The sequence below is a fragment of the Puccinia triticina genome, chromosome 4A, assembly GCF_026914185.1.
Source record: "Puccinia triticina chromosome 4A, complete sequence".
Lineage (NCBI taxonomy): Eukaryota > Fungi > Basidiomycota > Pucciniomycetes > Pucciniales > Pucciniaceae > Puccinia > Puccinia triticina.
Genome location: NC_070561.1, coordinates 314,485 through 341,346, shown reverse-complemented (window position 1 = coordinate 341,346; position 26,862 = coordinate 314,485). Strand labels below are relative to the sequence as shown.

At 47.5% G+C, this 26,862-nt stretch overlaps 2 protein-coding genes across 2 annotated transcripts in view; one reads left to right on the top strand and one right to left on the bottom strand.

Annotated features, from left to right (window-relative positions):
* Window positions 1-7,075: 7,075 nt before the first annotated feature.
* On the bottom strand, window positions 7,076-7,533 carry PtA15_4A27 (uncharacterized protein; the record flags this gene model as incomplete). The annotated part of the gene is made up of 3 exons (XM_053168147.1): window positions 7,076-7,251; window positions 7,325-7,385; window positions 7,531-7,533. 3 exons carry the CDS (start codon window positions 7,531-7,533, stop codon window positions 7,076-7,078), a joined length of 240 nt encoding a protein of 79 aa, XP_053019134.1.
* Window positions 7,534-8,709: 1,176 nt separating this feature from the next.
* Window positions 8,710-26,862, top strand: part of PtA15_4A26 (uncharacterized protein) — a gene marked incomplete at both ends in the record, with an annotated part of 57,792 nt that continues 39,639 nt past the window's right edge. Inside the window, one exon of the mRNA XM_053168136.1 lies at window positions 8,710-9,045. Within this exon, the coding sequence (XP_053019133.1) occupies window positions 8,710-9,045 (336 nt within the window). The remainder of the gene's footprint in view (window positions 9,046-26,862) is intronic.

Below are 26,862 nucleotides of genomic sequence, written 5' to 3'. Positions count from 1 at the left end.
TTAGGGAATATTTTGAGACTAATCAGACTATAGCAGCTCCTTTTGGGAATTTTCATACATGAAAGCTATACCAAACCAATCTTTGGCAATGGATGAATATTCTGGTCCCAATATCATGAAATAATCACCATTTCGAGTTGAGATATAGTGGCAGAAACACAAAGAAAACCCCAATTTGGTGCTATTTGGAGACCCATGAGAATGTAGCTGCCACATTTTGGGATTTTCATGGTCAAGAGCTGACCCAAAGTAGTCCCGCAACATTTCTTATCATAATGGTATCAATATCATGAAATCATTTGCAATGCGGGTTGAGATACAGTGGCAGAAACACCAAAAAATACCCAATTAGGCAATATTTTGAGACTAATCAGACTATAGCAACTCCTTTTGGGCATTTCCATACATGAAAGCTATACCAAAATAATATTTGGAAATGGATGAATATTCTGGTCCCAATATCATGAAATAATCACCATTCATGGTTGAGATATACTGGCAGAAACACAAAGAAAACCCCAATTTGGTGATATTTTGAGACTCATGAGAATGTAGCTGCCTCATTTTGGGACTTTCATGGTCAAGAGCTGACACAAATTAATCTCTCGAAATGTCTTGTCTGAATGGTACCAATATCATGAAATAAATGTTAGCCGCGGTTCAGATAGAGTGGCAGAAACACCATAAAATGCCCAATCAGGCAATATTTTGAGACTAATTAGACTACAGCAGCTCCTTTTTGGGATTTCAATCCATGAACTCTATACCAAAATAATCTTTGGAAATGTATCAATATTCTGGTACCAATATCATGAAATGATCACCATTCCTGGTTGAGATATAGTGGCAGAAACACAAAGAAAACCCTAATTTGGTGATTGTTTGAGACCCATGAGACTGTAGCTGCCACATTTTGGGTTTTTCATGGGCAAGAGCTGACCCAAATTAATCTCTCAAAATCTCTTATCATAATGGTATCAATATCATGAAATCATTTGCTTTGCGGGTTGAGATACAGTGGCAGAAACACCAAAAAATACCCAATTAGGCAATATTTTGAGACTAATCAGACTATAGCAGCTCCTTTTGGGAATTTCCATACATGAAAGCTATACCAAAATAATCTTTGAAAATGGATGAATATTCTGGTCCCAATATAATGAAATAATCACCACTCCCGGTTGAGATATAGTGGCAGAAACACAAAGAGAAATAAATGTTAGCCCTGGTTCAGATACAGTGGCAGAAACACCAAAAAATACCCAATTAGGCAATATTTTGAAACTAATCAGACTTGATCCGCTCGGATTTGGGATTTTAATCCATGAAAGCTACACCAAAATACTCTTTGCAAATGGATGAACATTCTGGCACCAATATCATGGAATAATCAACATTCCTGGTTGAGATATAATGGCAGAAACACAAAAAATGAGGCAACAGTTTGTGACTGATTAAATGGGGCCGCTACATTGGGAGATTTTCATTGGCAAAAAGTATTCCTCAATTAATCTTTCAAATTTTCTCATCATCACGGTACCAATATCATGAATTCATCCCCATTGCTAGTTGATCAGATATAGTTGTAGAAACACAACAAAACCAACCAATTAGGCAATATTTCACACTGATCAGACTGTAACTGCAACATTTTGGGATTTTCATAGACCAAAAATTTCTCAAATTATTGTTCATATATTGCTGATCCTCATGGTGCCAATATCATGAAATAAATCTTAGCCCTGGTTGAGACACAGTGGCAGAAGCACAAAACACACTGCCTGATAATTTTAGGGGATAGTTTCAAAACAACCAGACTCAATCAATCTCTTTAGATTCTAAAAGTCTTGAACCTCAGATTCTGGGATAACATCAGTTTACCCATTGAATATATTGGGGAAACACCTCCCATTAGTCTTTGATTGAACAAAAAAAGCAAAAGACACCTTACTCAAATCTGGTACAAACATTAAATCAATCTCAGGCCTAGTAGAAATTTAGGATATTGGATATGATGAGTCATATATACAAGCCATTAAATATGAAAAAAATTGATGTAGCATGATATATTAAGACTGATTTGGTTTTTTTTTTTTTTTTTTTTTTTTTTTGGAAAGTAGATTTCAACACTTCTGCAAAGTTCAAGTGACAATAATTCATGCCTCCCCATTCCTCCTCCCCCCTCCCCCTCCCTTCCTGACTTAACAGACTATTTTTCCTCAGGAATAATTCATATGAGTATGTAGAAATGACCTATTTGATCTGGCAACATAATGAAGCTTTTACTATGGTTGAAAACTAAGACAGCGGGACATCAAGAGAAAGAGAGATGATACAAGGGTTATGATTTTGCAGGAAAGAAAAAAATTAAAGAGAAATTTCAAACGGACTTACTTCGCGCACTGCGAGAAACTCTTCGCACACTGTGGGGGTCGTCGTCTCAACGTCCCGTCCCCAGTGCGCGCTTTCGCCACGGCTCTTCGCGCACTGTGCATTCCCCCCAAAAAACGGCTTGCATTTCTTGAGATATTTTTTGATGAATCAATAGAAAGGCTTTTTATGATCCCCCTAAAAAATAATCAAGTCATTTAGGGGTCTCCTTGAGCCTAGAGAAAATGGACATGAAAAAATCATATTTTAACGCGGCAGGGACCTGTAATACCGCTTCCTGTGCCCCAGTAGCCCCAAAACTTTCACAGTATCATGGTACATGTGCAAATTCATGACCTGATAATTTTCAGAATTCTCACCAGCTTTCCTTTAGCCCAAATAGGTATTGCATTTATTATTTTGCGTATACGTATAACTTTTTTGTTACACACAACAAAGGTACAAAATTTTGAGAGCACAGAGAGATATGCTTCAAATTAATTCCCTGAAATTCCTAGCAATATTGTGTCATTATAAAATGAGATATAAGGGGTGCGCAGCAGGCTTAGTAGGAAAATTACTGCTAACTGTATAGCTTTTTTGTTACACACCCAAACAGTCCCAAAATTTCAAAAATGTTTTCATTTTGAATATTCTCCGCGCCATAAATTTCTTGGCAATAGTGTGTCATGATAACATGAGATATAAGGGGTGCGCGGCGGGCTTAGTGGGAAAATGACGGCTACATGTATAGATTTTTTGTTACACGCTGAAACAGTCTGAAATTTTCAGGAATTTTTCAATTTTGCATATTCTCCGCGCCATAAAGCTCTTAGAAATAGTGTGTCATTAAAACATGAGATAAGTTAGCAGTCATTTTCCAACTAAGCCCGCCGCACTACATCTCATGTTATCATGACACACTATTGCCAAGAAATTTATGGCGCGGAGAATATCCACAATGAAAACATTTCTGAAATTTTGGGACTGTTTGGGTGTATAACAAAAAAGCTATACAGTTAGCAGTAATTTTCCTACTAAGCCTGCCGCGCACCCCTTATATCTCTGGGAAAAATTCTGAAAATTATCAGGTCATGAATTTGCACATGTGCCATGATACTGTGAAATTTTTGGGGCTACTGGAGCACAGGAAGCGATATTACAGGTCCCTGCCGCGTTAAAATATGATTTTTTCATGTCCATTTTCTCTAGGCTCAAGGAGACCCCTAAATGACTTGATTATTTTTTAGGGGGATCATAAAAAGCCATTCTATTGATTCATCAAAAAATATCTCAAGAAATGCAAGCCATTTTTTTGGCGGAAAATGCAGTGCGCGAAGAGCCGTGGCAGAAGCGCGCACTGGGGGCTGGACGTCGAGACGACGACCCCCACAGTGCGCGAAGAGTTTTCCGCAGTGCGCAAAGTAAGTCCGATTTCAAAAAAAAAAAAGATCAATATATGCCATATTGATCAATATATGCCTTCCCAAATTCATCCATGTTTGTAGTGTCAGGAGTTGCTCCAGAAGCATAATGAAGATGAAGACAACTTGGCCTTCCAACAGCAACACCGCAAGAGCTACGCTACGCAAAGCGGTAAGCGTAGCAAATGCGTAGTGATTTGGGTCCCACTTCGCTGTGCTTTTAGTAGCGGACTGGGCGCTACGCTTTTCGCTTTTTTTTTCAAGCAGAAAAGATCCGCAAAAATAGCGAGCTATTATCAGCGGTGAATAGTGGAATTCCGCTACGCTTATTGCTACAGTAGCGGAAAAAACGCTACTTTAGCGATTTTGCTGCGCTACTGTAGCAACATTCCAATATCAATCCCCAGCATCATAATTGATGGAGGATTGATGATTACTTTTAATCTAAGGCAGTTTCCACAGAAAGGCGGACTGGCCCGCTACGCTTTTTCAAGAAAAGCTGCCCCATTCCCTACGCTTTTGGCGCTACAAGGCGCTGATAGCGCCAAAAAGCGCCAATTTCGCCGCTACGCTCAACTTTAGCGAAAGCGGAAAAAAATTCGCTGCGCTACGCGCTAATCATATTTAAAGTAGCCGTACTGGCGCTTTGCTACCGCTTTAAGTAGCGGCCTTCCGCTCGCGCTATCGCTAATTATCATTTGAAAAAGCGGTACCCCCGCTTTGCTACACAAAAGCGCCACTTTTTGTAGCAAAGCGTAGCTCTTGCGGTGTTGCCAACAGCATCTTGCTAAGACCAAAGGTGTTGACTTGACTGGGACCCCAACCAGAGAGCTTGATCTTTACCTTCAAGAGGCAAACATTTCAATCTCAAAGGGAACCCAATTTGACATACTCAAACGGTGGGACTTAAATTCAATGCTGTTTCCAACCCTTGCTCAACTTGCTTGAAGAATTTTGAGTATCCCAGCAACCTCTGTTGCATCCAAAGCAGCGTTCTCCACCTCCGGCCAAGTCCTACACAAATACCAAAGCCGCCTCAATCCTGATACACTTGAGGTGCTTGTCTGCACTCAAGATTGGCTGAAAGATGACAACAAGGATCATGACACATTTGAAGAATAGAAGTGCTTCACGATGTACACATGCTTTTATTTATTTTTTTCTCTTCTTCATTTCAACCATTGTGATAAGCCATACACATGACCAACAGGGTCCATTTTGCATATAACCAGTTCAACGCACACAGATCTCATTAAAAAACATTTTTTTCAGTCACCTCTCTGGACCAACCCATGGGTCAGCCCATGACCCAACCTGCCCCGACCTGCTCCACTTGGGATGGGTCGGGTCATGGGGCGGGTCTTGATATTCTAAATCTCTGACCCGACCCGCCCCATTTAAAAACGGGGCGGGGCGGGTTGGCATTTTTCCGACCCAACCCGGCCCATCCTCATCCCTAGATGACATCATTTGACAGGCCAGGCCAGCTAAAACATCTCAACTCCTATTTCTCACTAGCTAAACTGCCTCATATGACATCATGACCTCATGTGACCTGTCAACCACCAGCCAAAATACCTCATTGTATTCTTCAGGGCAGCTTAAACCCCTCATTCTCTTGTTCCCCTGGAGCTAAAATCCCTCACTCTTTTTCTATTAATTAAGGAGGCTCTCCTCCCCCCAGTTGTAAATTCTCTCAGCAAACTACTTGCACTCAGCTTACCCCATAACAGTACAATACTTGCTCATTCTACAGTATTAGCCCCACTCTATATTGTGTTTTTACACCCTTTCATACAAATTATTACAACCTCATTACAACACTTACACATCAGCTACATCACCATAACCCTTAAGCCACCTGCTCAAAGTAGGCTATCTTTTGATACACCTCCACTATCACTACATAAACCTTCCAATCATAGATTGGGGGGCTTGTTTTGGTGTCTAGTGACCCATGAAAGGCAGAGGTAACCTCATTCATCCCTTTCTGCACTCAGCAAAAGGTTCTCAGGAACACTTTTGAGCTTTACACCGGTACAGAGCGGTCATCAAAGGGATATGTACAACCTCTTGATGACTGATCTGTGCCAGTCATTGAGGGGATTTGACACTCTTAATGGCCAGTACAGACCGGCCATCAAGAGTATACAACCCTCTTAGGGGACTTGACACTCCCAATGACCGGGATTGACTGGTCATCAAGAGGACTCAACCCTCTCAATGACCGGTACTGTGCCGTTCATCAAGAGAGGGCTTTATCCTCTTGATGACCGGAACATACCGGTCATTGAGAGGGTTGAGTCCCCTCCATGACCGGTTGATGATTGATCCCAATCATCCTCAAGCTAGCTGCGTGTCAAACACACTATGTATTGATCAGAGAGTCCATGCTCACATTTCGTGATTAATTTCTGCAAAGTTGGGTTATAGAGTTGGTAACGGTCTTGAGGTTTATTTGTCTTGTTTAATCTTTCAGAACATACATGTATCAGTACATAAAGAAAAAAAATAGAAGCCTCAGCAGTAGCATGTTGGGTGAAAAACACATTCTCCGTGCGCCAGAAAGGGGAGGTACGGTATAAGTCCCTCCTGCCAAGGGCTGTCGGAGGCTCGCTTCGCGAGTCACACGCCCGCAGCAGCGAGGGACTTTGCTAAGTTCGTGCTTACAGTTGCTTAGAGCATCTCCAACGGAGCCGCTGTTGGCCGGCCTGAGTCCAACTTTGCCGGGCCGGCGGTCGTTTTCGGCCTCCAGCGGAGCTGCTGGGAAAGCTGCCAAGCGGCTGTCGATCAGAGCCGCCCACAGCTGCTTTCTTTGGCAGCTTGGGCCTGCATCAGCCCGTAATACGGACTGCTGTGACACATTAGTGACATCTCGGGACATCCGCTCGCAGGCTGCTAAAGGCGAGCCAATCCACCCCGGATCGTTGGAGATGCTCTTACAGTTGACACATTTCTTTTTGCAGTGCCCGAGGGCTTCGCTAGTTCACAATCCCCTCGTTCCGGGGGATGGGGGAGCCGGCGCGCCGAAGGCAGCTCACAAGTCCCGCGGATTTGACACTAGGGCGCAGAGTTATAGAGAAGAGAGTTCAGGCGCTGTAGTTGCGTGGATGAGGGCATGGTAGGCATGGTTCAATACATTCATGCTTGGGCAACATATACCTATGCTTTCTTCTTCGACTTCTCTTTGTCTACGTCTTCGACCTTGAGGGCTGCGAGAGTGATAAGGTGGTGAAGAATTGGGGTAAGCTTGTTGTCATTACATTGGAGAGGTCTGAGACTCAATCACGAGATGCAATCGACGTACTTGGAGGAAGGGAGGCTCTTAGTTTCTCCGCTTTTTCAGGGTCTGTCAGAACGAGTGTGTAGAGATACTTGGAGCATCGAACTTTGAACTTGGTGACCTTCGTGGGAACACCCTTGGGTGTTGTGCGAGTTGACTTTTTTATCCGGCAAGCTGGGACAAGGAAGAGGGGATCAGCTTGAGAAAGGCGCCGGCAGAAAAGTACGTAGGATAGATGATAGAATACCTTTCGCATCTTTTCGGTGAGCGATCAGGAGAAAGCTTTTGATATCTTTGACTTCGCGAGGCTATTGAGGGTTGGAAACAGGTTGGAGGAAACAGAGCACGAAATCAGCAATGACAGCTTTTAATTTCGTTCCTCCCATTATCTGGTGAGTAAAGGCTCTGGCTCGAAATGGGTGAGAGGGGAAGTCGTCGGGCGGTAGGCCTCACCATGGCGTGTCGGGGTTGTCGATCGGGTGGTTGATCGCGGTGATGAAGATGTGGGCAGAGGGAGCTCCGGGGTGCCGGCGGGCGGGCTGTGGGCTGGGGCTTGGGACGATGAGTTAGGTCAACCAGTTGTCAATATGTATGTATCATCATTTGGCAGCGCGGCTGCTGCGCACTGAGATCTTCCGCGGCTTGCTCTCGCGGGCCCCGGAGCGCTAGAACTCGTACCCGAGGCCAACGGGTATGTACACCCGGGGAGTACCTCCACGGGGACATCACTCGGAACCCACGAGGATTCCACGATGAACGTGCAGCGGGCGGACCAGCGGCTCCTGGTCCACACGCCCATGACGTGCTCACCACCAGTTTGATCCGGGGGGGTATCCACGGGATCACCTCGACGAATCCACAAAAGCCTTGGGCTTTCCGTGGGCACAGCGAGGACTCCTCGTGATACATTAAAGAAGAAACCCGAGCCACGGCAGCCCCACCATGAGTCAAATGGTCGGCTCCAAGTGGATCCTTGGTGGGTGTAACAACACCCTGAGCTTCACTGTGGTATCCACCCGCGGAGGCAGGGGCACCATACATACTAAATCCGTCGGATATCATGTCATAAAGTTGTACCACCAGGGTCCCAAGCTGCTGCATTGCAATCACTTGGCCGTGCAATTTGAGAAAAAATAACAATCACAAAAAAGGAAAGCATGCAGAGAGAGAGAGAGAGAGCAATGGAGTGAAAAAACAAGAATGAAGGATATCACAGAGGAAAAAGGCTGTCAGCCCCCCAGGAAAGAAAAGAGCAAGACGCACAGCCAGCAGCAAGCTCGGCTTGCCCGCCATCACAGCAGCACACACAATCTGGGCAGATATTTGAGACTTGTGTCAATATCTTCCACGGATAACAGGATCAGTCAGACTATCCTCACCACCTTTATGCGCAAAAAGTCCGTCAAATTCGACATTGCTATGAACAGTCAAGAAGCAGTGGATGAGTGGAGGACTGGGAGCTTCCATCTTGTCCTGGTCCGTAATCCATCCATCCTAATCTGGACATGCTTTGATTTTAACCTCAGAAGGATTTTTTTTCCGGACAATTGTAGATGGACTTGCAATTACCAGTGAAGGATGGGATTGAGGCAACAAAGGAGATCAGAGAAGCCAAGCGCTTGGTGAATATCGATGCATTTCCAACCTGCCGTCTCCGCCTCCAGCTTTGCCCTTCCCCCTCCCGCTGGAACTGGAACAGCTAACTTTACCGCCTCAGCGCCCGCATTCGGTCCCGGTCCCGTCGGCAAGAAACCTATTATGTCTATCACGGGCACTCTTGCTCAGGGGAAGGCTAAAAAAGTTGCTGACCATCTCCATCTGAGCTCCAATAAGGCCCGCAGAACTCAGTTACGCGAAATGGACCGGTTGGTCGAGCCTTCCTCGCTTCTCAACCCGAGCTCGAACCTCTGGACGCCCACAAAAAGTCTTTGTCAGCCAAGCGAAGCTCTTCGCGCTGGCGGAAGAGGTGTACGGCCGGAAAGTGGGTGGGGATGGATAAAATGTTTACCCATCTCCAGAAGAAGTTGATTGGCTGGCTGGGGGTGGTCCTCATTGGCAGGACTCCCCGGGCGAGCCAGACAAGGGCTGTGGGAGTGGGTAACGTTGGGCAGTGGTTGGCTGGGGGCTGCTGCTGCTGCTGGCTGGGTGTGTGATCCGGGCGTGCTGGAGGCGATGGTGCTGCTGGTTGAGTCGGGGTTAATCAGGGCTTACCTTGCCACAAGGGGACTTTGTTGTTTTTTTGCAAAGTAAACCTAACCGGGTGGAGCAGTTTGACAGTGATGAGACCCACAATGCACCATGGCCGCGCTACAAGCATGTGTATAAGCATAAGCAGAACAACTGTGGAATCAGCATCACAGAAATTGAGAAGTGTGGCTTCCACGGCACACAAAAGCTACTCTGGTGGACTCCACCGCAAATAAATTGACTTGTGTAGAGTCCACTGAAGTTTTCTTGTCGGAGCAACAAGGATCCAATAACCCTGTCCATTTCCAATGGGGAGCCCACAATTGCCGGGGGCACGGTGAATTCCACATTGGTTTCACCAATCTGGTGTCACCCGTTGGATCCACACTGCCTCGCGGTAAGAAGTACCCCCGGCGTGTACAGCAGGCCCAAAAAGGCTTGCTACTTTTGCCGCAAACTTGAAACTTTTGGCCGCAGTTGCCAAACTTTGCGCAGCTGAAATCGGCCGTGCGCGCGGACCGTGCTTGGGGGATCTGCACCAGGCCTGCAGGCCCGCAAGCAACCACCAGCCACCAGCCACCAGCCACACAGCCAACGCTACTGTAATTGGAAACAGCCAAATCAATCCCGCCCAGGAATCGGACAGTTCTAGTGACACATCAAACCAATCAGCTTGGAAAATACAACCATTCTAACATAAGTAAGTTTTCTCTTTCCCATCATCCCTCTGTGCGTATCACCACCATCAGATCAAGCTGATGGCTCTCCACCCGTCACTATCACCACAATTCAAACCAATATAAATACTCAATCACATGAGTGTTCTATCTCTCCATTGGAATACAACGAATGGTTCCATCACCCTTTGACCCCACCCTCGGAACGCCACTTGCCAACCCTCTTTGACGGAACAAGGCATTTAGTTGAACTACGAGATCGGAGCCGTGAAGCCTTTGTGAGAAGTCAGTGTAGGCAATTGGTACTGGATCCCTCTATCTTTGGCCCGGCATTGCCGGCAGCAGACCGAGAACAGCATAGACAATTGGTAATGGATCCCTTGATACTTGGTGCGGCATCGCCGGCAACAAACCAAGCAAGTGATTGGACTCAGTCTCAACCAGCGCGTACTCAGTCTCATCGAAGCCAGCCTACCAACTCTCAGCAAAGCCTGGCAGATTCACATTCAACTTCGGACAGCCATGAGGTTCCAATCGGTATTGATTTCACCCTTTACACTCCCATTCCCCCCCGCCTCTTAGCAACCCTCGCAAGCGACAAAAAACCCTTCCAAATATTCCACTACTCAAAAAAATCAACGCAGATGTTGGAAAATTGGTTGTTAATTGGGACTCACACAACTACAACATCAACAGTTTCAAGGCGGCCGCAATTTTGACAATTCAAAATGACAAAGACAAGAGCACCGGACTCTTTGCCCAGGCGAAAGAAAATGAAGGGAAGCTCACATGGAACTTGATCATCCTGCATGATGGCCCCTTTGCAGCAGCCCAGAAGAGACGAATCAACTGTCAGGAAACCTTCACAAGATTCCTCTTGGCTGCCGAGGGCGCTTCCAAAACACTCCCAATTGTTTGTTGCTTGGTTCAACAAGACCCAAATAGCTTGGCCCAGGTAAGCCGTACTTTTTTTCTTACTTTGTTTCGTCAAGTATATTTTTAGCTCACTGTTTGATTCAATTTGTAGAAAGAATCAGCATACAAACACCTCAGGACAACCATGGATACCGGTTCGAGTTCTGTGGCAAATCCACCCGCCGATGGCCCATCTCAAGGAGTTCAGAATGCCGCCTCGCTGGCAGAATTGATCAGCCAGCTTGAAAGTATTCCCAAAGCCGCCCCGCACCTCACTGGGAGCCATGAGGGCCACGTCTTCATCAATCCAGCCAACTCAAACGAGTATTTTAATTTGACTGTGGGGCGGGCCAGTGCGTGGGCCAAAGCAATTGTGAGTCAATATTGGTCTGAGTCTGACCCAATATTTGACTCAAAGCTGACATTACATAAATTTAAAGCAAAACAATCCTGGCAAAGTCACTCTGCTGGTTCCGCCTCAGTCGGACCAGTTCTGATTCAGGACCGTGGGGGATCTACCGCCACCTCCGGTTTCAGCTCCTGCGCCGGCGGCTCCAGCCCCAGTCCTCAATCTGTTCAACTGCCCTGGGATGTTCTACAATCCCATGAACATGGGCACCCCAACGAACATAATGAATATGGTCAGCCCAATGAACATGCCAAGCTCCTTGAACGTGCCGGCCCCCTCAGTTCCGTCCCAAGGATCAAGCTCCCTCAACGCCCCAAGGACCCCGACCCCACCAAACAATACTAGTACAATTGAAGACTTCCTCCGATTTGCACATGTTGATCCAAATTCCCCCGAAGTCCAAGAGGGAATGACCGCCCTTGGGATCACACATTGGACAATGTTCAAGTGGTTCGACACGCAGGAGCTCCACAATAAAGGCATCCCCAAAGGTCCGGCCTAATCCATTGCATTCTCAGCCAAAAAGTATGCTCATCACTTGATGAGAGGGTCTAGAACCCAGTGAGTATAACAGCATTATAGTAGTTTTTCCACCAATCAAGTCTCAAGTCTCCCCTTTTTTCATTGGTATATTTTCTTTTCATTTTCAATCATGTTTAACCCTTTTTGTTTCCCCAAGTCATTCTTTCCTCATGTATTATTTTTATTATTTAAAGTTGAATTGGAATTACACTCATTTGCATTCCTCACTGAGTAATTTGGCACACCATGAGCAGTAATTCATATTGGAAGGCAAAAAATGAGTGACGACTTGGCGCACAAGCAACTCAGTAATTTCTCAACTTGATTGTTTGATTTTTTTTTTATTTAATTTCACCGGGGAAGAGAGACAAAAATACAACATATTTTTTTACTTGATGTCATGTTGGAAAACAAGTGAGGGGAAGAGAGACAAAAATAGAACTATTCCAGATGAGAGACAAGATCAAGAGGGGGAAAGTCTAAAGTTATCTTCAGTCAGTGTATCCTGAGCCTTGGAATAGGCTTTGCATGAGCTTGGGGGTGAAGTTAATCCTAGTAAAAGCCTCAATCTGCTTGCCATCTGTTTCGCCGCCGTCAAGTTCGCCATATTGTCTTAAATTGGCCTTTAAGACACTGAAAGCCTTTTCAATTGGGTTCATGTCGGGTGAGTAGGCGGGAAGATAGACCAGATGACAGCCACAATCCTGGAAAAGCTCCTCAATTTGGCCATTGTGATGGATTTGTGCATTGTCCATCACTATTACACTACAGGGTCCTGGGAATGAGTTCATGTTGGGAAGCTTCAAAAGGAAGGTCATCAGAATGAGAGCAAGAAGAGATGAGATGAGGAGGAAAAAAACTTACTAAAACATGCTCTAAGTAATGCTCAAAATCGACAGGCTTGACGGTTTCTGACTGAATCACATTTGCAACCAGACCGCTGAGGGCCACAGCAGGAATCAAGTTGAACCGGTGTGTGGCCCGTTCCACCAGAAATCTTGAAGTCCTCTTGCCAACTGGAGCCCAACCACGGGTACGAATGACACCGTCCAGACACACCCCACTTTCATCTGTCAGGGAGAATCTTTTGTAAGCCAATGGCCAAAGCTTGGATAAAAGGGAGAGCAGAAGGAACATACCAGTGAAGACAAGGCATTCAGGGTTGTAATCGGCCATCAGGAGAATGTAATGAGCTTGCTGGATTGGTTCTTGATGAGGATTCACCTTCCTCATTGTCTTTTGACTCATGCGGAGGCGATGATGAAGCTTGTTCGATATTGTTTGTAAAGACACTTGAGTATTGCGTTCCTCGAGTAACACCTCCTGGATTTCTTCTAGGTAGATGGTTGGGTTGTGATCAGTGACCATCCCAAATAGAAATGCGCGTTCTTCACCATCAAGAGCTAAGGGTCAACCAATGGTTTGATAGGTTGCCGGATTGGTGACAACAGCCCGAGTTGTTTCATATAACGCACACCAGCGTCGCAGGGAATCAAAGCTGATATCTGATCCATTCGAGAGATTGATTTCAGCTAATGTCTTCCCCACAAGGGCGGCCCAAACCACGGCGTATTTGAAAGATGCCGTATACAGGACAAACATTGAGCCTAGAGAAGACAATTACTGTCAGCAATGGGGTACTTGAGAAGATGAGATTAATCTGGTGGTGATGAAGGTGGCAGTGGAGGTGGCTCACGTGTTTTAGATAGGTCGGATTATGGGATCAATTTGATGCAGCACTGAAACGTTCTGATTGCTGGGTAGGATTGATCTGACTTATTCCAACTGCCATGGGGGTGAGTGCAGTATTTCAGCAGGAGACTTGAGAGAAGCACAGAGAACCACAGAAAGAACACTTACATGTGCTGGATCAGCCAATGGGATTGACTCAATGCTGCGCTGGATGGATCTTTCCAATTGTTGTCAGCTATCTGTTCCTTTTCGGAAATATCATGATGGAATTGTAACCGCAATAGCTTGCATGCCGTCCCACCCGCATATGCTTGATTGGGTCCGCCATACAAGCCGTGAACAGCATAACAATTGAGTTGGGGCCAGTGTGAATTGGACTTACCAGGGGTTGCGACCCGGTTATGATTCAGAGCGAGCAAAAATGGAAGCGAGACCGGCAACCAATTGTTCCAATCGCCGTGCGGGATCAATTTGTCTGGTTCCAATCACAGTCGTTGTGGCCTTGAAGTTGGTGTTGGCGGTGGTGGGTAATGGGTGTAGTGGGTAGTGGGTCGAGGGCGGTAGTTGGCGGTCGGATGGATTGGTGGCAAGCTACCCCGGGATCCCCCAAGCACGGTCCATGCGCACAGCCGATATCAGCTGCGCAAAGTTTGGCAACTGCGGCCAAAAGTTTCAAGTTTGCAGCAAAAGTAGCAAGCCTTTTTGGGCCTGCTGTACACCACCGCTTGAATTCGAGCTTGGGTTGACAATGGCCCAACGTCGCGGTCGGCGAAAGGTTGGCCCGGGTGGGCCCCAACCTGTCCGCCCCAAACTTAACACAAGTCCCAGGCTCCGTTGCAGGCTGTGCAGCATTTGGCTGGTCGCGAAGCGACCCCGACCGGAGGGAGGGACTTGCATGCTGCACATTCCTGGCGTGAGCAGATTCTAAGGAATGGTTGGGAGCGGCCTTGTGTGCATCACCACACCTCGAATAATCAATGGATCCTTTCTAGGTTTTGCTATGTCATACATCTACATCTTCTGGATTTTTCTGTATTTTTTTTACTACAACATTGTATTTGTAACTAGTGAAAAAAAAATCCAAAGTCAAGATTCTGAACTTTGGGTCTCAAGGCTTGTATGACAGGGCCCGAGCGCACTCACACTACAAGAATATTTATGCTTAACGGGTGTGAGAATACAGAGCTAGGCCCGCAGCAACCTTTAAGGAAGCTAGTGCAGCTACAGCAGAACCTAGACCCAGACCCCCAGCAACCTTTGAGGAAGCTGGCGTGGCTAGAAGCAAACCCAGACCCAGCTGCGCAAAGAGGTAAGACCCCTCTGCAGTCCAGAACCTAACTCATTCTCTAGCTGACAAGCTCCGCTTGATCACTCGCAGATACGGCGACCGCATCGGGAACCGAAAAGGGAAGATTAGAGTTAAGCTCAGCGTCTAAGTACGTACCTCAAGGAGAGTTAAAGTCTGAGCAATAGCTAACCAACTTTACGCTTGTAGATCCCTTGCAGACCGCATTGGTAACCAGAACCAACAATCACTGCTAGACAGGATTGCAGCCACCGCCGAACTCGGTGAGTAGACCTTCCCTTGAGGAATAGCAGAACCAAAACAGCAGACTGACTTGTAGCGAACACTGTTTGACAAGCAGGAAACCAAGAAGCTCACCCGTATAGAAAGGCTAAGACCAAGCTCCTTAGATAGCTGGCCCCTGCTCCGGTGAGCTCAATAGATTAACAAACAGACGCAGCGGGAGAAATAAAAGCTAACATTGGAGCATGTAATCGGCACCCTTGCACTGCTCCCAGACAACACACCGCCATTGCTTCGGCTCAAAGACAGCAACCAGGAAGAACTCTACCAAAGACAAGCGCCTGCCCTCGTGCTGCTTCTAGGTAGAACTCCTTCCCTTAAGATTCCGTTTTTTTTGTCTCATCATTGTACATACAAGTAAAACCAAAAAAAGGAAATAAAACCTTCTAGTTGCTCCTAAATTTTCAACGGGGACATTGGTGATGGAACTACCAAGAGGCTCATATCACACAGCAAATTCTGTAAATCCGCATACACCCCACCCCTTCCCTCCATCCTATCACTCAATCAGAATACGGACAGCTTGACTGGACCCAAGGCTGACCTAGCCAGACCTGAGCCTAAACTAGCCGGACAAGCCTGCCCACCCGGATCTGCAAACCAACCTGCCCAAAAGAAAAACAGACGAGTGAGTGGACTTCTCTTTGGCTCACCCATGCCGTCGCCCATCCATTTGGTTTTTGTAACATTTTGTTCATTTGTTTGGGACCTGACCCAGATGATTGATTGTTTTTCACAGTCTTGCTAGTCTGACTCCCCTCCGCAATACTCAGTATCCCAACAATTCAAGATGCACCCTCCCCCCGACCGAACCACCGACCTGACAACCCAGGCATCAAAGGTTTCATACATCTGTCAGGTGATGAACTCGGTTGACTTCCAAGATTTCTTTTCTCCTCTACCTACATATGCAGCTTAGTTTAGTTACATTTTGAGTAGCGTTAGCGCGCTGTTAGTGCCGCTACGCTGCGCTAATTTTCAGCGGCGCTAACAGCGCGCCAATTGTTTGTTAGTATTAGCGCGCCGCTACAGTCACTACGCTACGCTACGCTACGCTACGCTACGCTACGCTGCGCTACAGCGCTTTTAGCGGAAAAAAGGCCTTTTTTCAGCTAAAAGCATTGTGGCACACCGTAGCGCGCGCTATTTTGCGCCCTGCGTTTGTAGCGTTAGCGCAATTGCGCGCATCTGCGCTAACGCTACGCTAACAGCTAAATTAGCTGCGCACCCTTTGCGCGTAGCGTTAGCGCAGAGAAGGCGCAATTCCGCTAACGCTACACTAAAATTGAGCGGAATTCCGCTACGCTACGCCACGCTAACGCTACGGTTAGCGTAGCTGACCCACCATTGTTTCCTCTTAATTAAATCACAGAATTTCTTCAAATTTCTTGCAATCGGTTTTCAAAAATGATGGAATGTGAAAACAACAATAAAAAAAATATGAAAAAATAACTGACATGGCAAACAGTCAGAAAAACAAAACAACAAAAAATTGGGGTGAGTGGCGTAGACGCGAGAAGAGAGACTGTTAAAACAGGACTCTATATCACGCTTGGCTCACGCAAGCTTTGTGCTTTTGCACGTAAGCCTCTCTGGTGAGACTGGGCTGCCACCCAGACCCACTCACCACAAGTGTTGGCTTAGTTAAGCTCGTGTCCACCCAGAGTTCAACCGCAGCATTGGATTGTGTCAAAGAGTGTTTGGGCCCCCCTTGACCCGACCCATCCAGCACTGCGGGCGGTTGGATGGGTTGGCCGTGGCTAAACCTGTTGGAATATATGCTTCAAGCTCCATTTGAGGGGCCAAGCTATATGATCTAATATCCAAATATCACCAGTAAGACCAACTGTGTGTTTAGCTCAGTGGTATAAGAGCAGCTCTCATGAATATAGAAGGTTGTGGGTTCAAATCCCACAACACACAATTCTTTTCACCTGAGTAATTTTAACACATTATTGGTATGGTTTCTCCAAAGAACAGGAACGAACCACTAAAATGTCGGACGTTGATGTTGAATTAGGACTCTGTTGACCGTCCATCAATCTTTCCTTGCTCATCTCAACCACCACTCCTCAACCCGCGACCATTCAACTTCATCCTTTGTCGTGTCCGCGGTTTACTCGTTGAGGTCCTCAGTCTAGGCCCGCTTGTAAGGACTCCAATTTGGGGTCCTTCACTGTCTGTCCGAGTGGGGGCGCAGAGGGTGAACCTCGAGGGAAGTCTGGTTCACGGGGCTATGTATTGCTCAGGGAGAAAGGAAAAACCTAGCCGGGAGAGATGTGAGTCAGGGATCTCTCTGATGAGTACATACAACCAGGGATAGAGAAAGGGAAGAAGGAAGGGGAGAAGGAAGGGGAAAAGGAAGGGAAGAAGAAAAGGAAACTGGGGAACGGCTTACCTAGCCGGGAGAGATGTGAGTCAGGGATCTCTGCCGGCTAGGAGAAGTGCGAGGACCGGAGGATATAGTCGAGCGGGGAATGTGCCTGTGATTGTCCTTGTGAAACCCCGCGGAACGCGGGGGCTTCACACCGCTGTCCACAGGTTCTTATTCCATTAGGGGGTTTCAAACATGGTGCAGGTCCCAGTTCAGGAAACCCAATCCAGGAAAACAAAGTTCCTGCACAAAGAATTTTTGAATTATTTCTGCATGTTTTTTGGGTAAAATTGGGTCCATGTATGCAGGGTGTCTTGCAGTTGCACCAATTTCCTGAATTTGGGGTTCCTGAAACAGGACCTGCACCATGTTTGAAACCCCCTATTCTCTTTTTCTTCTTTCTGACCGTTTTTTTCCAGAATACCTGATCACCCTTATTTTATCATTAGCTTGAAAGTCCTAGTGTGTATTTTTGGTTCTGGTATCTATTATTCTCATTCTCAATCTTAGTTCCTGTTTTATTAGGTAAAACTGTTTCGATTGTATTTCTTTATTTTCTTTTACTGAAATAAATGTTTTATTAGCCAAATCTTCTCACATTATCAGTACGGACACTGCCAATATGATTGTGTCGGTTGGCTACATCCGCGCTTACATCAGATGTTTTGAACCAATGTTACATCGGTGCAAGCGTCCGACTTAACTGTCTTGCAATGTTACATTGACGATGGCAGATTGTACATCGCCGTGGTCCGATTTCAAAAGGGACGGTGGCGATGTAACATCGCCGGGCACCCCACCGACACAACTCTTGGTTGACGTCATGTCAACCAAGTTTTATACCCACTCAAATTACCTCCGACTCAACATTGGCCCAAGGCGAGATTGCATCGGCCATCAGCGACGCCATAGTTGACTCAAAATTGGCAGGGGGCGTTTTTGGATCGGTGTTGACAAGACTACAACGGTATGGCACGATGCAACCTCGCCCTTGGGCGACACAACTCCGCTTTTGCTTGATGCGAACCCGCTCCCGGTCGATATAACATCAATTTCCGCCGATGCAATCTCTGTCAGAGGACCCGACGCAATTGCAGAGTAGGATCACACCAGGTACATAAGGCAAAACACTCGAATTACCGGGGCCTCCCTCCTTGAATTGTCTGTGTCTCTATATCTGCTAACTGGGACTATTAGTCCTGCTAACCGGGCACAGGAACTTGATACTCATTTCTTAGATGGTCATCCACCAGCTAACTTGAACGGGTCAACACGACTCGGCTTGCTTGCTCGACTAGTCTTTTTCTTATGTTTTATCAAGAATCAAAGACCCATGCAGGTGTTCTAGAATCTGCACTGGATCCCATCAAATCACCCGCCGCTAATACAACATTTGGGCTCTCTTATTCGTTGATTGGACAAGCAGCTACACGACTTCATTTGTTGTTCGATTGAGGCTCAAATCAAAGCTGGTGCTGAAGCAAGAACTTGAAGCGCCCGAATGGCCGAACGCCTCGGCCCGGATTCCAGACGGGCGGCTACCTTGCGCGCTCCATTGTTGGCTTCTTCCGGTTCTTCCGGCCCTTCGGTTTTCGCCAAGTGTTCTGAACTTTGCCTCGCAAGATTCATCCTCCACGCGAGCAATTCCTAATTGTCTTCTCCTCATCGCCACCACCTCCATCTCATATCTCACTTGACAATTGCAAGCCAACGCGGCTGATGCTCGCCGTCAACCCCTTCCACGTGTCCGACTCCACGCTGAGCCTCAGCTTCTCCGCAAAGCCTGAGTGGGTGCCCTGGGGTTCCTGCTGGCCGCGGCCGCCGAGCGCTTCGACAACGTGCTTCTCTGGTTGCGCGCCAACGACCTTGCCAGCCACCCCCAACCAGCTTCTCGCCCCGCCCGGTCTCCCGCCGTGCACGGCTATCCGGACGGACTCGCCTCCCACCCCGCGCACCCGGCTGCTCTTCTTCCGCCGCCCAAAAACCCTGCGGCTGCCCTTACGCCTGCCTGTGTCTCGTCGAGTCCAGAGCCGACGGCCCGCTCTGGCAACACTATGTCGGCCTCTTTGCCAGCTCCAACAAGCGCCGCCTGCGCCCCGCACCGCGCTCGGCAATCGGCTTGAGAACATCCATCAGCCTAAGCATGCACTCAACCATCCGGTATCAGCGGAAGACAATCCTGTGCCCCGTGCGGCTCTCAAGCTCGCCAAGATCCCTCAAGCTCAGTGCCCCCATCGATGAAGCCCCCTCCCGCGCCACTGACCATCTGTGTGGCCTGCAGATTTCGCAGGCGCCCGTCTCGTGAAGCCAGGCCTGGAGTCCCCGGTCGATGCCCTTGAGCTACTCGGCTTCTGAAGCCTCCGAAGACCCTACGCGGTGCCCGTGCAGGAACGCCGTTCACCCGGCTGCCCCCCCCACGCCATCAAACCCTAGACGCCCAACGAGGCCGCGCACCGGCTAGACACCTATCTCCGACGCTGCGCGAGATCTTGGACACGGCTGTGGAGGTCACGCGCTGGACGCCCAGACAGAAGAGCCCGCGGCGGCGCCTGCCGGCCACTTGGTGGCCCAAGTGATGGTGGAATGCGCGCTGGGCATGTGTCAGCCGACGAGGAGTTGTGTGCTGAGTCTTCTTGCTACAGCCCCTCCGTCCGCTTGCGCCCTCAGGCCGTGCCTCTACCCGCCTCGGCCCCCATCCAAGACCAACTGGGCACCGTTCTGACAAACCCAAAACCACATCCGTGCAAGAACCTGCTTGCCCGCGCCGCCTCCTCGACCCCCTTCTGCTTCCTACGGAAATGAATAATGAGGATCAGAATTTATGTCAACTTTGTATGGTACATTATGTGCTTACTGTGGTGGTCTTTTGGCTGAATAGTTTCCAGCGGACTATTAACTTCCATAGATGTGTTGATGTTGTCAAGGAATGAAGCAAATGGATCTTTGCACATGAGCAAATAATTAGGGAGATTGACTTGCCCCTGCGGTTTCTTTGGGGGGAGCGGAGCTAACTTAACTAAATCCCTCCTAGAGGGAGGGACTTGCCTTACAAGTTACAGGTAATTTTGGCCTGAGAGGAACATCAACTTTCTAGGTCTTTGCAAACTTCTATGTTTGTGTAATCTCCCTCTACTAGCTATTACTAAATTCAGAATTAGACTCATCAGAAGCTTGTCTATCTTCTATCATTGTCTTGTGTGTCTTTTGCTTCAACCAAATCATATATATGATGTGATTAATGTGATATCAACAAAATCCATCCTGGTTCAAATAGTATGGTTTTGAAATTCACTAGACTTTCAAGGTTGCTCTGCCACCGCTTTTCACAGATTGTGGCTCAAGATTGTTCAAGAGCAAGGATGTATGTTCTAGTAAAATTTCGCAAAAACATTTGGCTGATGAGTTTAAACTCTAGTACATTGAGTATTGGTTTAGTCTATGCATGTGCTCATACATATAACGTGTACATGTGGAACTGGTAGCATGTTGATCAATCAGACCCCACTTGCTGAACACCAAATTCCAAATCTGATCTCTCTCTTTGCAGATAACTCTATTTTGACCTGTTCTCTTCTTTCTCATTGTTCTCAACCCTCAACCTTCATTACTACCAAGAAAGATAAACTGTCACTAGACTACAGGTGACATCAGCCTAATTCCACTGAGCTACCCACCAGTTGCACAGTTAGCTGCATGGACATCCCCCTGTAGGAAACAAAGGGGCCATTGTAGCCTAGTTGTGGTAGCGCCAGAGCTGGAAAAAATTGACAGCTATTGTTGTTTGGTGTCACCTGATGTCTGGTGACAATTGATTTTTCTTGGTGTACAGTGCTGGAGGTTTGTGCTATGGAACTTGTATTGTTGAGGGGGGAAGGAAAGGGTGATGGTAGGGCCCATGCCACATCTAGATTGCTGTGCCAACTAGCACCCTTTAAAAAATGAAAATGGTAGTTGAATAGTGCTCCGGCATTATTCAGTGTGCCGGGGCACTATTCATATTGCCAGAAGCACTAAGGCAATATTCAATGAAAATGGTAGTTGAATAGTGCCTCTGGCACTATTCAGTGTGCCAGGGCACCCTTTAACAAATGAAAATGGTAGTTGAATAGTGCTCCGGCACTATTCAGTGTGCCGGGGCACTATTCATATTGCCAGAAGCACTAAGGCAATATTCAATGAAAATGGTAGTTGAATAGTGCTCCGGCACTATTCAGTGTGCCGGGGCAGGCACTATTCAGTGTGCCAGGGCACTATTTAGTGTGCCAGGGCACTATTCAGTGTGCCAGGGCACTATTCAGTGTGCCGGGGCACTATTCATAGTGCCAGAGGCACTATTCATAGTGCCAGAGGCACTATTCATAGTGCCAGAGGCACTATTCATAGTGCCAGAGGCACTATTCATAGTGCCAGAGGCACTATTCATAGTGCCAGAGGCACTATTCATAGTGCCAGAGGCACTATTCATAGTGCCAGAGGCACTATTCATAGTGCCAGAGGCACTATTCATAGTGCCAGAGGCACTATTCATAGTGCCAGAGGCACTATTCATAGTGCCAGAGGCACTATTCATAGTGCCAGAGGCACTATTCATAGTGCCAGAGGCACTATTCATAGTGCCAGAGGCACTATTCATAGTGCCAGAGGCACTATTCATAGTGCCAGAGGCACTATTCATAGTGCCAGAGGCACTATTCATAGTGCCAGAGGCACTATTCATAGTGCCAGAGGCACTATTCATAGTGCCAGAGGCACTATTCATAGTGCCAGAGGCACTATTCATAGTGCCAGAGGCACTATTCATAGTGCCAGAGGCACTATTCATAGTGCCAGAGGCACTATTCATAGTGCCAGAGGCACTATTCATAGTGCCAGAGGCACTATTCATAGTGCCAGAGGCACTATTCATAGTGCCAGAGGCACTATTCATAGTGCCAGAGGCACTATTCATAGTGCCAGAGGCACTATTCATAGTGCCAGAGGCACTATTCATAGTGCCAGAGGCACTATTCATAGTGCCAGAGGCACTATTCATAGTGCCAGAGGCACTATTCATAGTGCCAGAGGCACTATTCATAGTGCCAGAGGCACTATTCATAGTGCCAGAGGCACTATTCATAGTGCCAGAGGCACTATTCATAGTGCCAGAGGCACTATTCATAGTGCCAGAGGCACTATTCATAGTGCCAGAGGCACTATTCATAGTGCCAGAGGCACTATTCATAGTGCCAGAGGCACTATTCATAGTGCCAGAGGCACTATTCATAGTGCCAGAGGCACTATTCATAGTGCCAGAGGCACTATTCATAGTGCCAGAGGCACTATTCATAGTGCCAGAGGCACTATTCATAGTGCCAGAGGCACTATTCATAGTGCCAGAGGCACTATTCATAGTGCCAGAGGCACTATTCATAGTGCCAGAGGCACTATTCATAGTGCCAGAGGCACTATTCATAGTGCCAGAGGCACTATTCATAGTGCCAGAGGCACTATTCATAGTGCCAGAGGCACTATTCATAGTGCCAGAGGCACTATTCATAGTGCCAGAGGCACTATTCATAGTGCCAGAGGCACTATTCATAGTGCCAGAGGCACTATTCATAGTGCCAGAGGCACTATTCATAGTGCCAGAGGCACTATTCATAGTGCCAGAGGCACTATTCATAGTGCCAGAGGCACTATTCATAGTGCCAGAGGCACTATTCATAGTGCCAGAGGCACTATTCATAGTGCCGGGGCACTATTCATAGTGCCAGAGGCACTATTCATAGTGCCAGAGGCACTATTCATAGTGCCAGAGGCACTATTCAGTGTGCCGGGGCACTATTCATAGTGCCAGAGGCACTATTCATAGTGCCAGAGGCACTATTCATAGTGCCAGAGGCACTATTCAGTGTGCCGGGGCACTATTCATAGTGCCAGAGGCACTATTCATAGTGCCAGAGGCACTATTCATAGTGCCAGAGGCACTATTCATAGTGCCAGAGGCACTATTCATAGTGCCAGAGGCACTATTCATAGTGCCAGAGGCACTATTCATAGTGCCAGAGGCACTATTCATAGTGCCAGAGGCACTATTCATAGTGCCAGAGGCACTATTCATAGTGCCAGAGGCACTATTCATAGTGCCAGAGGCACTATTCATAGTGCCAGAGGCACTATTCATAGTGCCAGAGGCACTATTCATAGTGCCAGAGGCACTATTCATAGTGCCAGAGGCACTATTCATAGTGCCAGAGGCACTATTCATAGTGCCAGAGGCACTATTCATAGTGCCAGAGGCACTATTCATAGTGCCAGAGGCACTATTCATAGTGCCAGAGGCACTATTCATAGTGCCAGAGGCACTATTCATAGTGCCAGAGGCACTATTCATAGTGCCAGAGGCACTATTCATAGTGCCAGAGGCACTATTCATAGTGCCAGAGGCACTATTCATAGTGCCAGAGGCACTATTCATAGTGCCAGAGGCACTATTCATAGTGCCAGAGGCACTATTCATAGTGCCAGAGGCACTATTCATAGTGCCAGAGGCACTATTCATAGTGCCAGAGGCACTATTCATAGTGCCAGAGGCACTATTCATAGTGCCAGAGGCACTATTCATAGTGCCAGAGGCACTATTCATAGTGCCAGAGGCACTATTCATAGTGCCAGAGGCACTATTCATAGTGCCAGAGGCACTATTCATAGTGCCAGAGGCACTATTCATAGTGCCAGAGGCACTATTCATAGTGCCAGAGGCACTATTCATAGTGCCAGAGGCACTATTCATAGTGCCAGAGGCACTATTCATAGTGCCAGAGGCACTATTCATAGTGCCAGAGGCACTATTCATAGTGCCAGAGGCACTATTCATAGTGCCAGAGGCACTATTCATAGTGCCAGAGGCACTATTCATAGTGCCAGAGGCACTATTCATAGTGCCAGAGGCACTATTCATAGTGCCAGAGGCACTATTCATAGTGCCAGAGGCACTATTCATAGTGCCATATTCATAGTGCCAGAGGCACTATTCATTATTCATAGTGCCAGAGGCACTATTCATTATTCATAGTGCCAGAGGCACTATTCATTATTCATAGTGCCAGAGGCACTATTCATTATTCATAGTGCCAGAGGCACTATTCATTATTCATAGTGCCAGAGGCACTATTCCTGAATCGCGTGGGTGTCAGGGGCAGCACTATCTCCTGAGCATCAATTGGATGTTGGTCCTGAGCATCAATTGGATGTTGGGTTGACTAAGTGGTGGGGTTGATTATTTTGCCTTGCTGCTGGAAGGGTTAGAGAAGTTGAAACACATTGCTTCTTCCCTTTCTCAGAACCCCTCGTTGACTTACGTAAGATGTGTTGATTGAAGCACAGATGCGTTGACTCACTCACAGATGTGTGGACTGATGCACGGATACATTGAGCTTACGCAGCCTCTCTGGAGATGTTGTGGGACAACACTCTTGTAGAGATGCTTATGCGCAAAGTCAGGCCGCGGGGCTGGCAGCATCTCAAAATCACTCAAATTACCTCCTTAGATATTGTTGCAGGAAAGCAACACACTTGGTTGACTATTCCAACAGATGGAATCCATCATTGTCCTGGCGCACAGTTTTGGTGATATGTAGCTTTCTCATATCTTGCAAACCTGATTTTTGAGTGGCAAAAGAAAATCAAGTCAAACTCCTCTCTTTTACAGTGCAATATTGCCTTATTCCACTTTATGGAAAATGTATTATTAATTCAGTTTGGCCAGCAAAGAACAAGAAAAGGCACAGGAAATTTCATCTAGGTTTTTTACTACTTATTATTGTTGAGCTTGGCTCATCTTGTTGTCTGCTTCGATCTTCTTTCCTCTCTGTTCATCACCTATCACACATTTGTTACCGGTTTCACAGTTCATCACTCGACTACATAACCTGAGGCAGCAGACAGTGGAAAGGCTTTTCTTTCTCTTCCTTTTTCCTTTTTCATATGAAATACATCATCCTTTCCAACACACTCACCATCTCGTGTCTGCTGCTTCAGTCTTATATATTTCATCAGGTTATGAGTCCCAGTTGCTCTTCCTAGTAAAGCGCAACATCCAGCACGTAAAACACTCGGACAAAAGTGTGTTCACCTCAACCAAAGGATCACCCAAACACTCGCAATGGCAGACGCCGCCGTTCAAGACAGCCCGGACAGCTCATCGGCCCTGAAGGTCGCCGGAATCCCGCAACTCAGCGCTCCGGATCCTTCCTCCAACTACCTCAACTGGAGTTTCGTGGTAACCGTTCACCTCGGCTCCCTCGGACTCTCCTACCTTCTCAAACCGGTCAAACCCGAGGAACGACCAGCCAGGTGGGCAAGGACTCATTAGAGCCTTTCCCGAGGATGCGAAGGCTATGTGGGATGCTCTGCAGGAAACTCACCTTGACTCAACAGCTGGTGGTCGCATCTACTGGCTCCGCAGGCTAGTCACCACTCGTATGACCGGTGATGATGTTGAAACCCACATCAAGGAAATGGCTCTCAGCGCCGAGAAACTAAACTCCTTAATCACTCCCGACAAACCCCTCACTACCGATGACATTCACGCCGCCTCGCTTCTCGGTTCCCTCCCGGTAGATTGGCTCCACTGTGTTTTGTCCATGCTGAACAAGGACTCAGTCACTTCAGCTCGCATCGTGGCGGCACTCAAAGCTGAAGCTCTCCGTCGCAAATCTCGTATCGAGGAGGATCTGTCTATCTCTGCTGCAAGGGCATCCCCTTCCACCGGAGGAAGATCTCTTCTACCCTTCAACGACTCACTCTTCTGCTCATTTTGCCGTATCAAAGGCCACAAACTATCGGTCTGTAAGAGCGCGGCCAAAGTCTTGGGTGATCATCAACGCGGCCGCAGGTCGAACACCGAACCAGGCCGTCGCTCTGACTCCGATAAAGGCTCCTCCGTCGACAATCGAGACAAGCGCTCCACCTCTGGACGCAACCACCCAACACCCAAGCCGGCCGCCAAGGCTGGTCTCACCTCCGTTGTTGAACTCGGAAGCGACTCATCCTACGAGTCGGACCGCTCCGACTCTGAATACGCCAGTGCAGCGTCCGGACTTGTCGTTCCAACCACGGCTCTTCAGGTGTCGGTCGATGCCAACATCGACTCCGGCTGCTCCATGAGTATGACCCCGTATGCTGAGGACGTCTCTCACATCAAAGCTACCTCCACTCCAGTCCGCCTTGCCGACAACTTGGTTGTCTCAGCAACCCACAAGGGGTATTCGACCCTCCCTCTGGACATCACCAAGTCCGTCAAAACCCTCGTGGTTCCCGATTTGCACGAACCGCTCCTCTCCGTCGCAGGCATGGTCGATGCTTCTCTCCGAGTCGTGTTCACCCCGGACTCCTGCGAAATCTACGACGTAAAAGACTTCAAAGTCTCGGGCTCCATTGT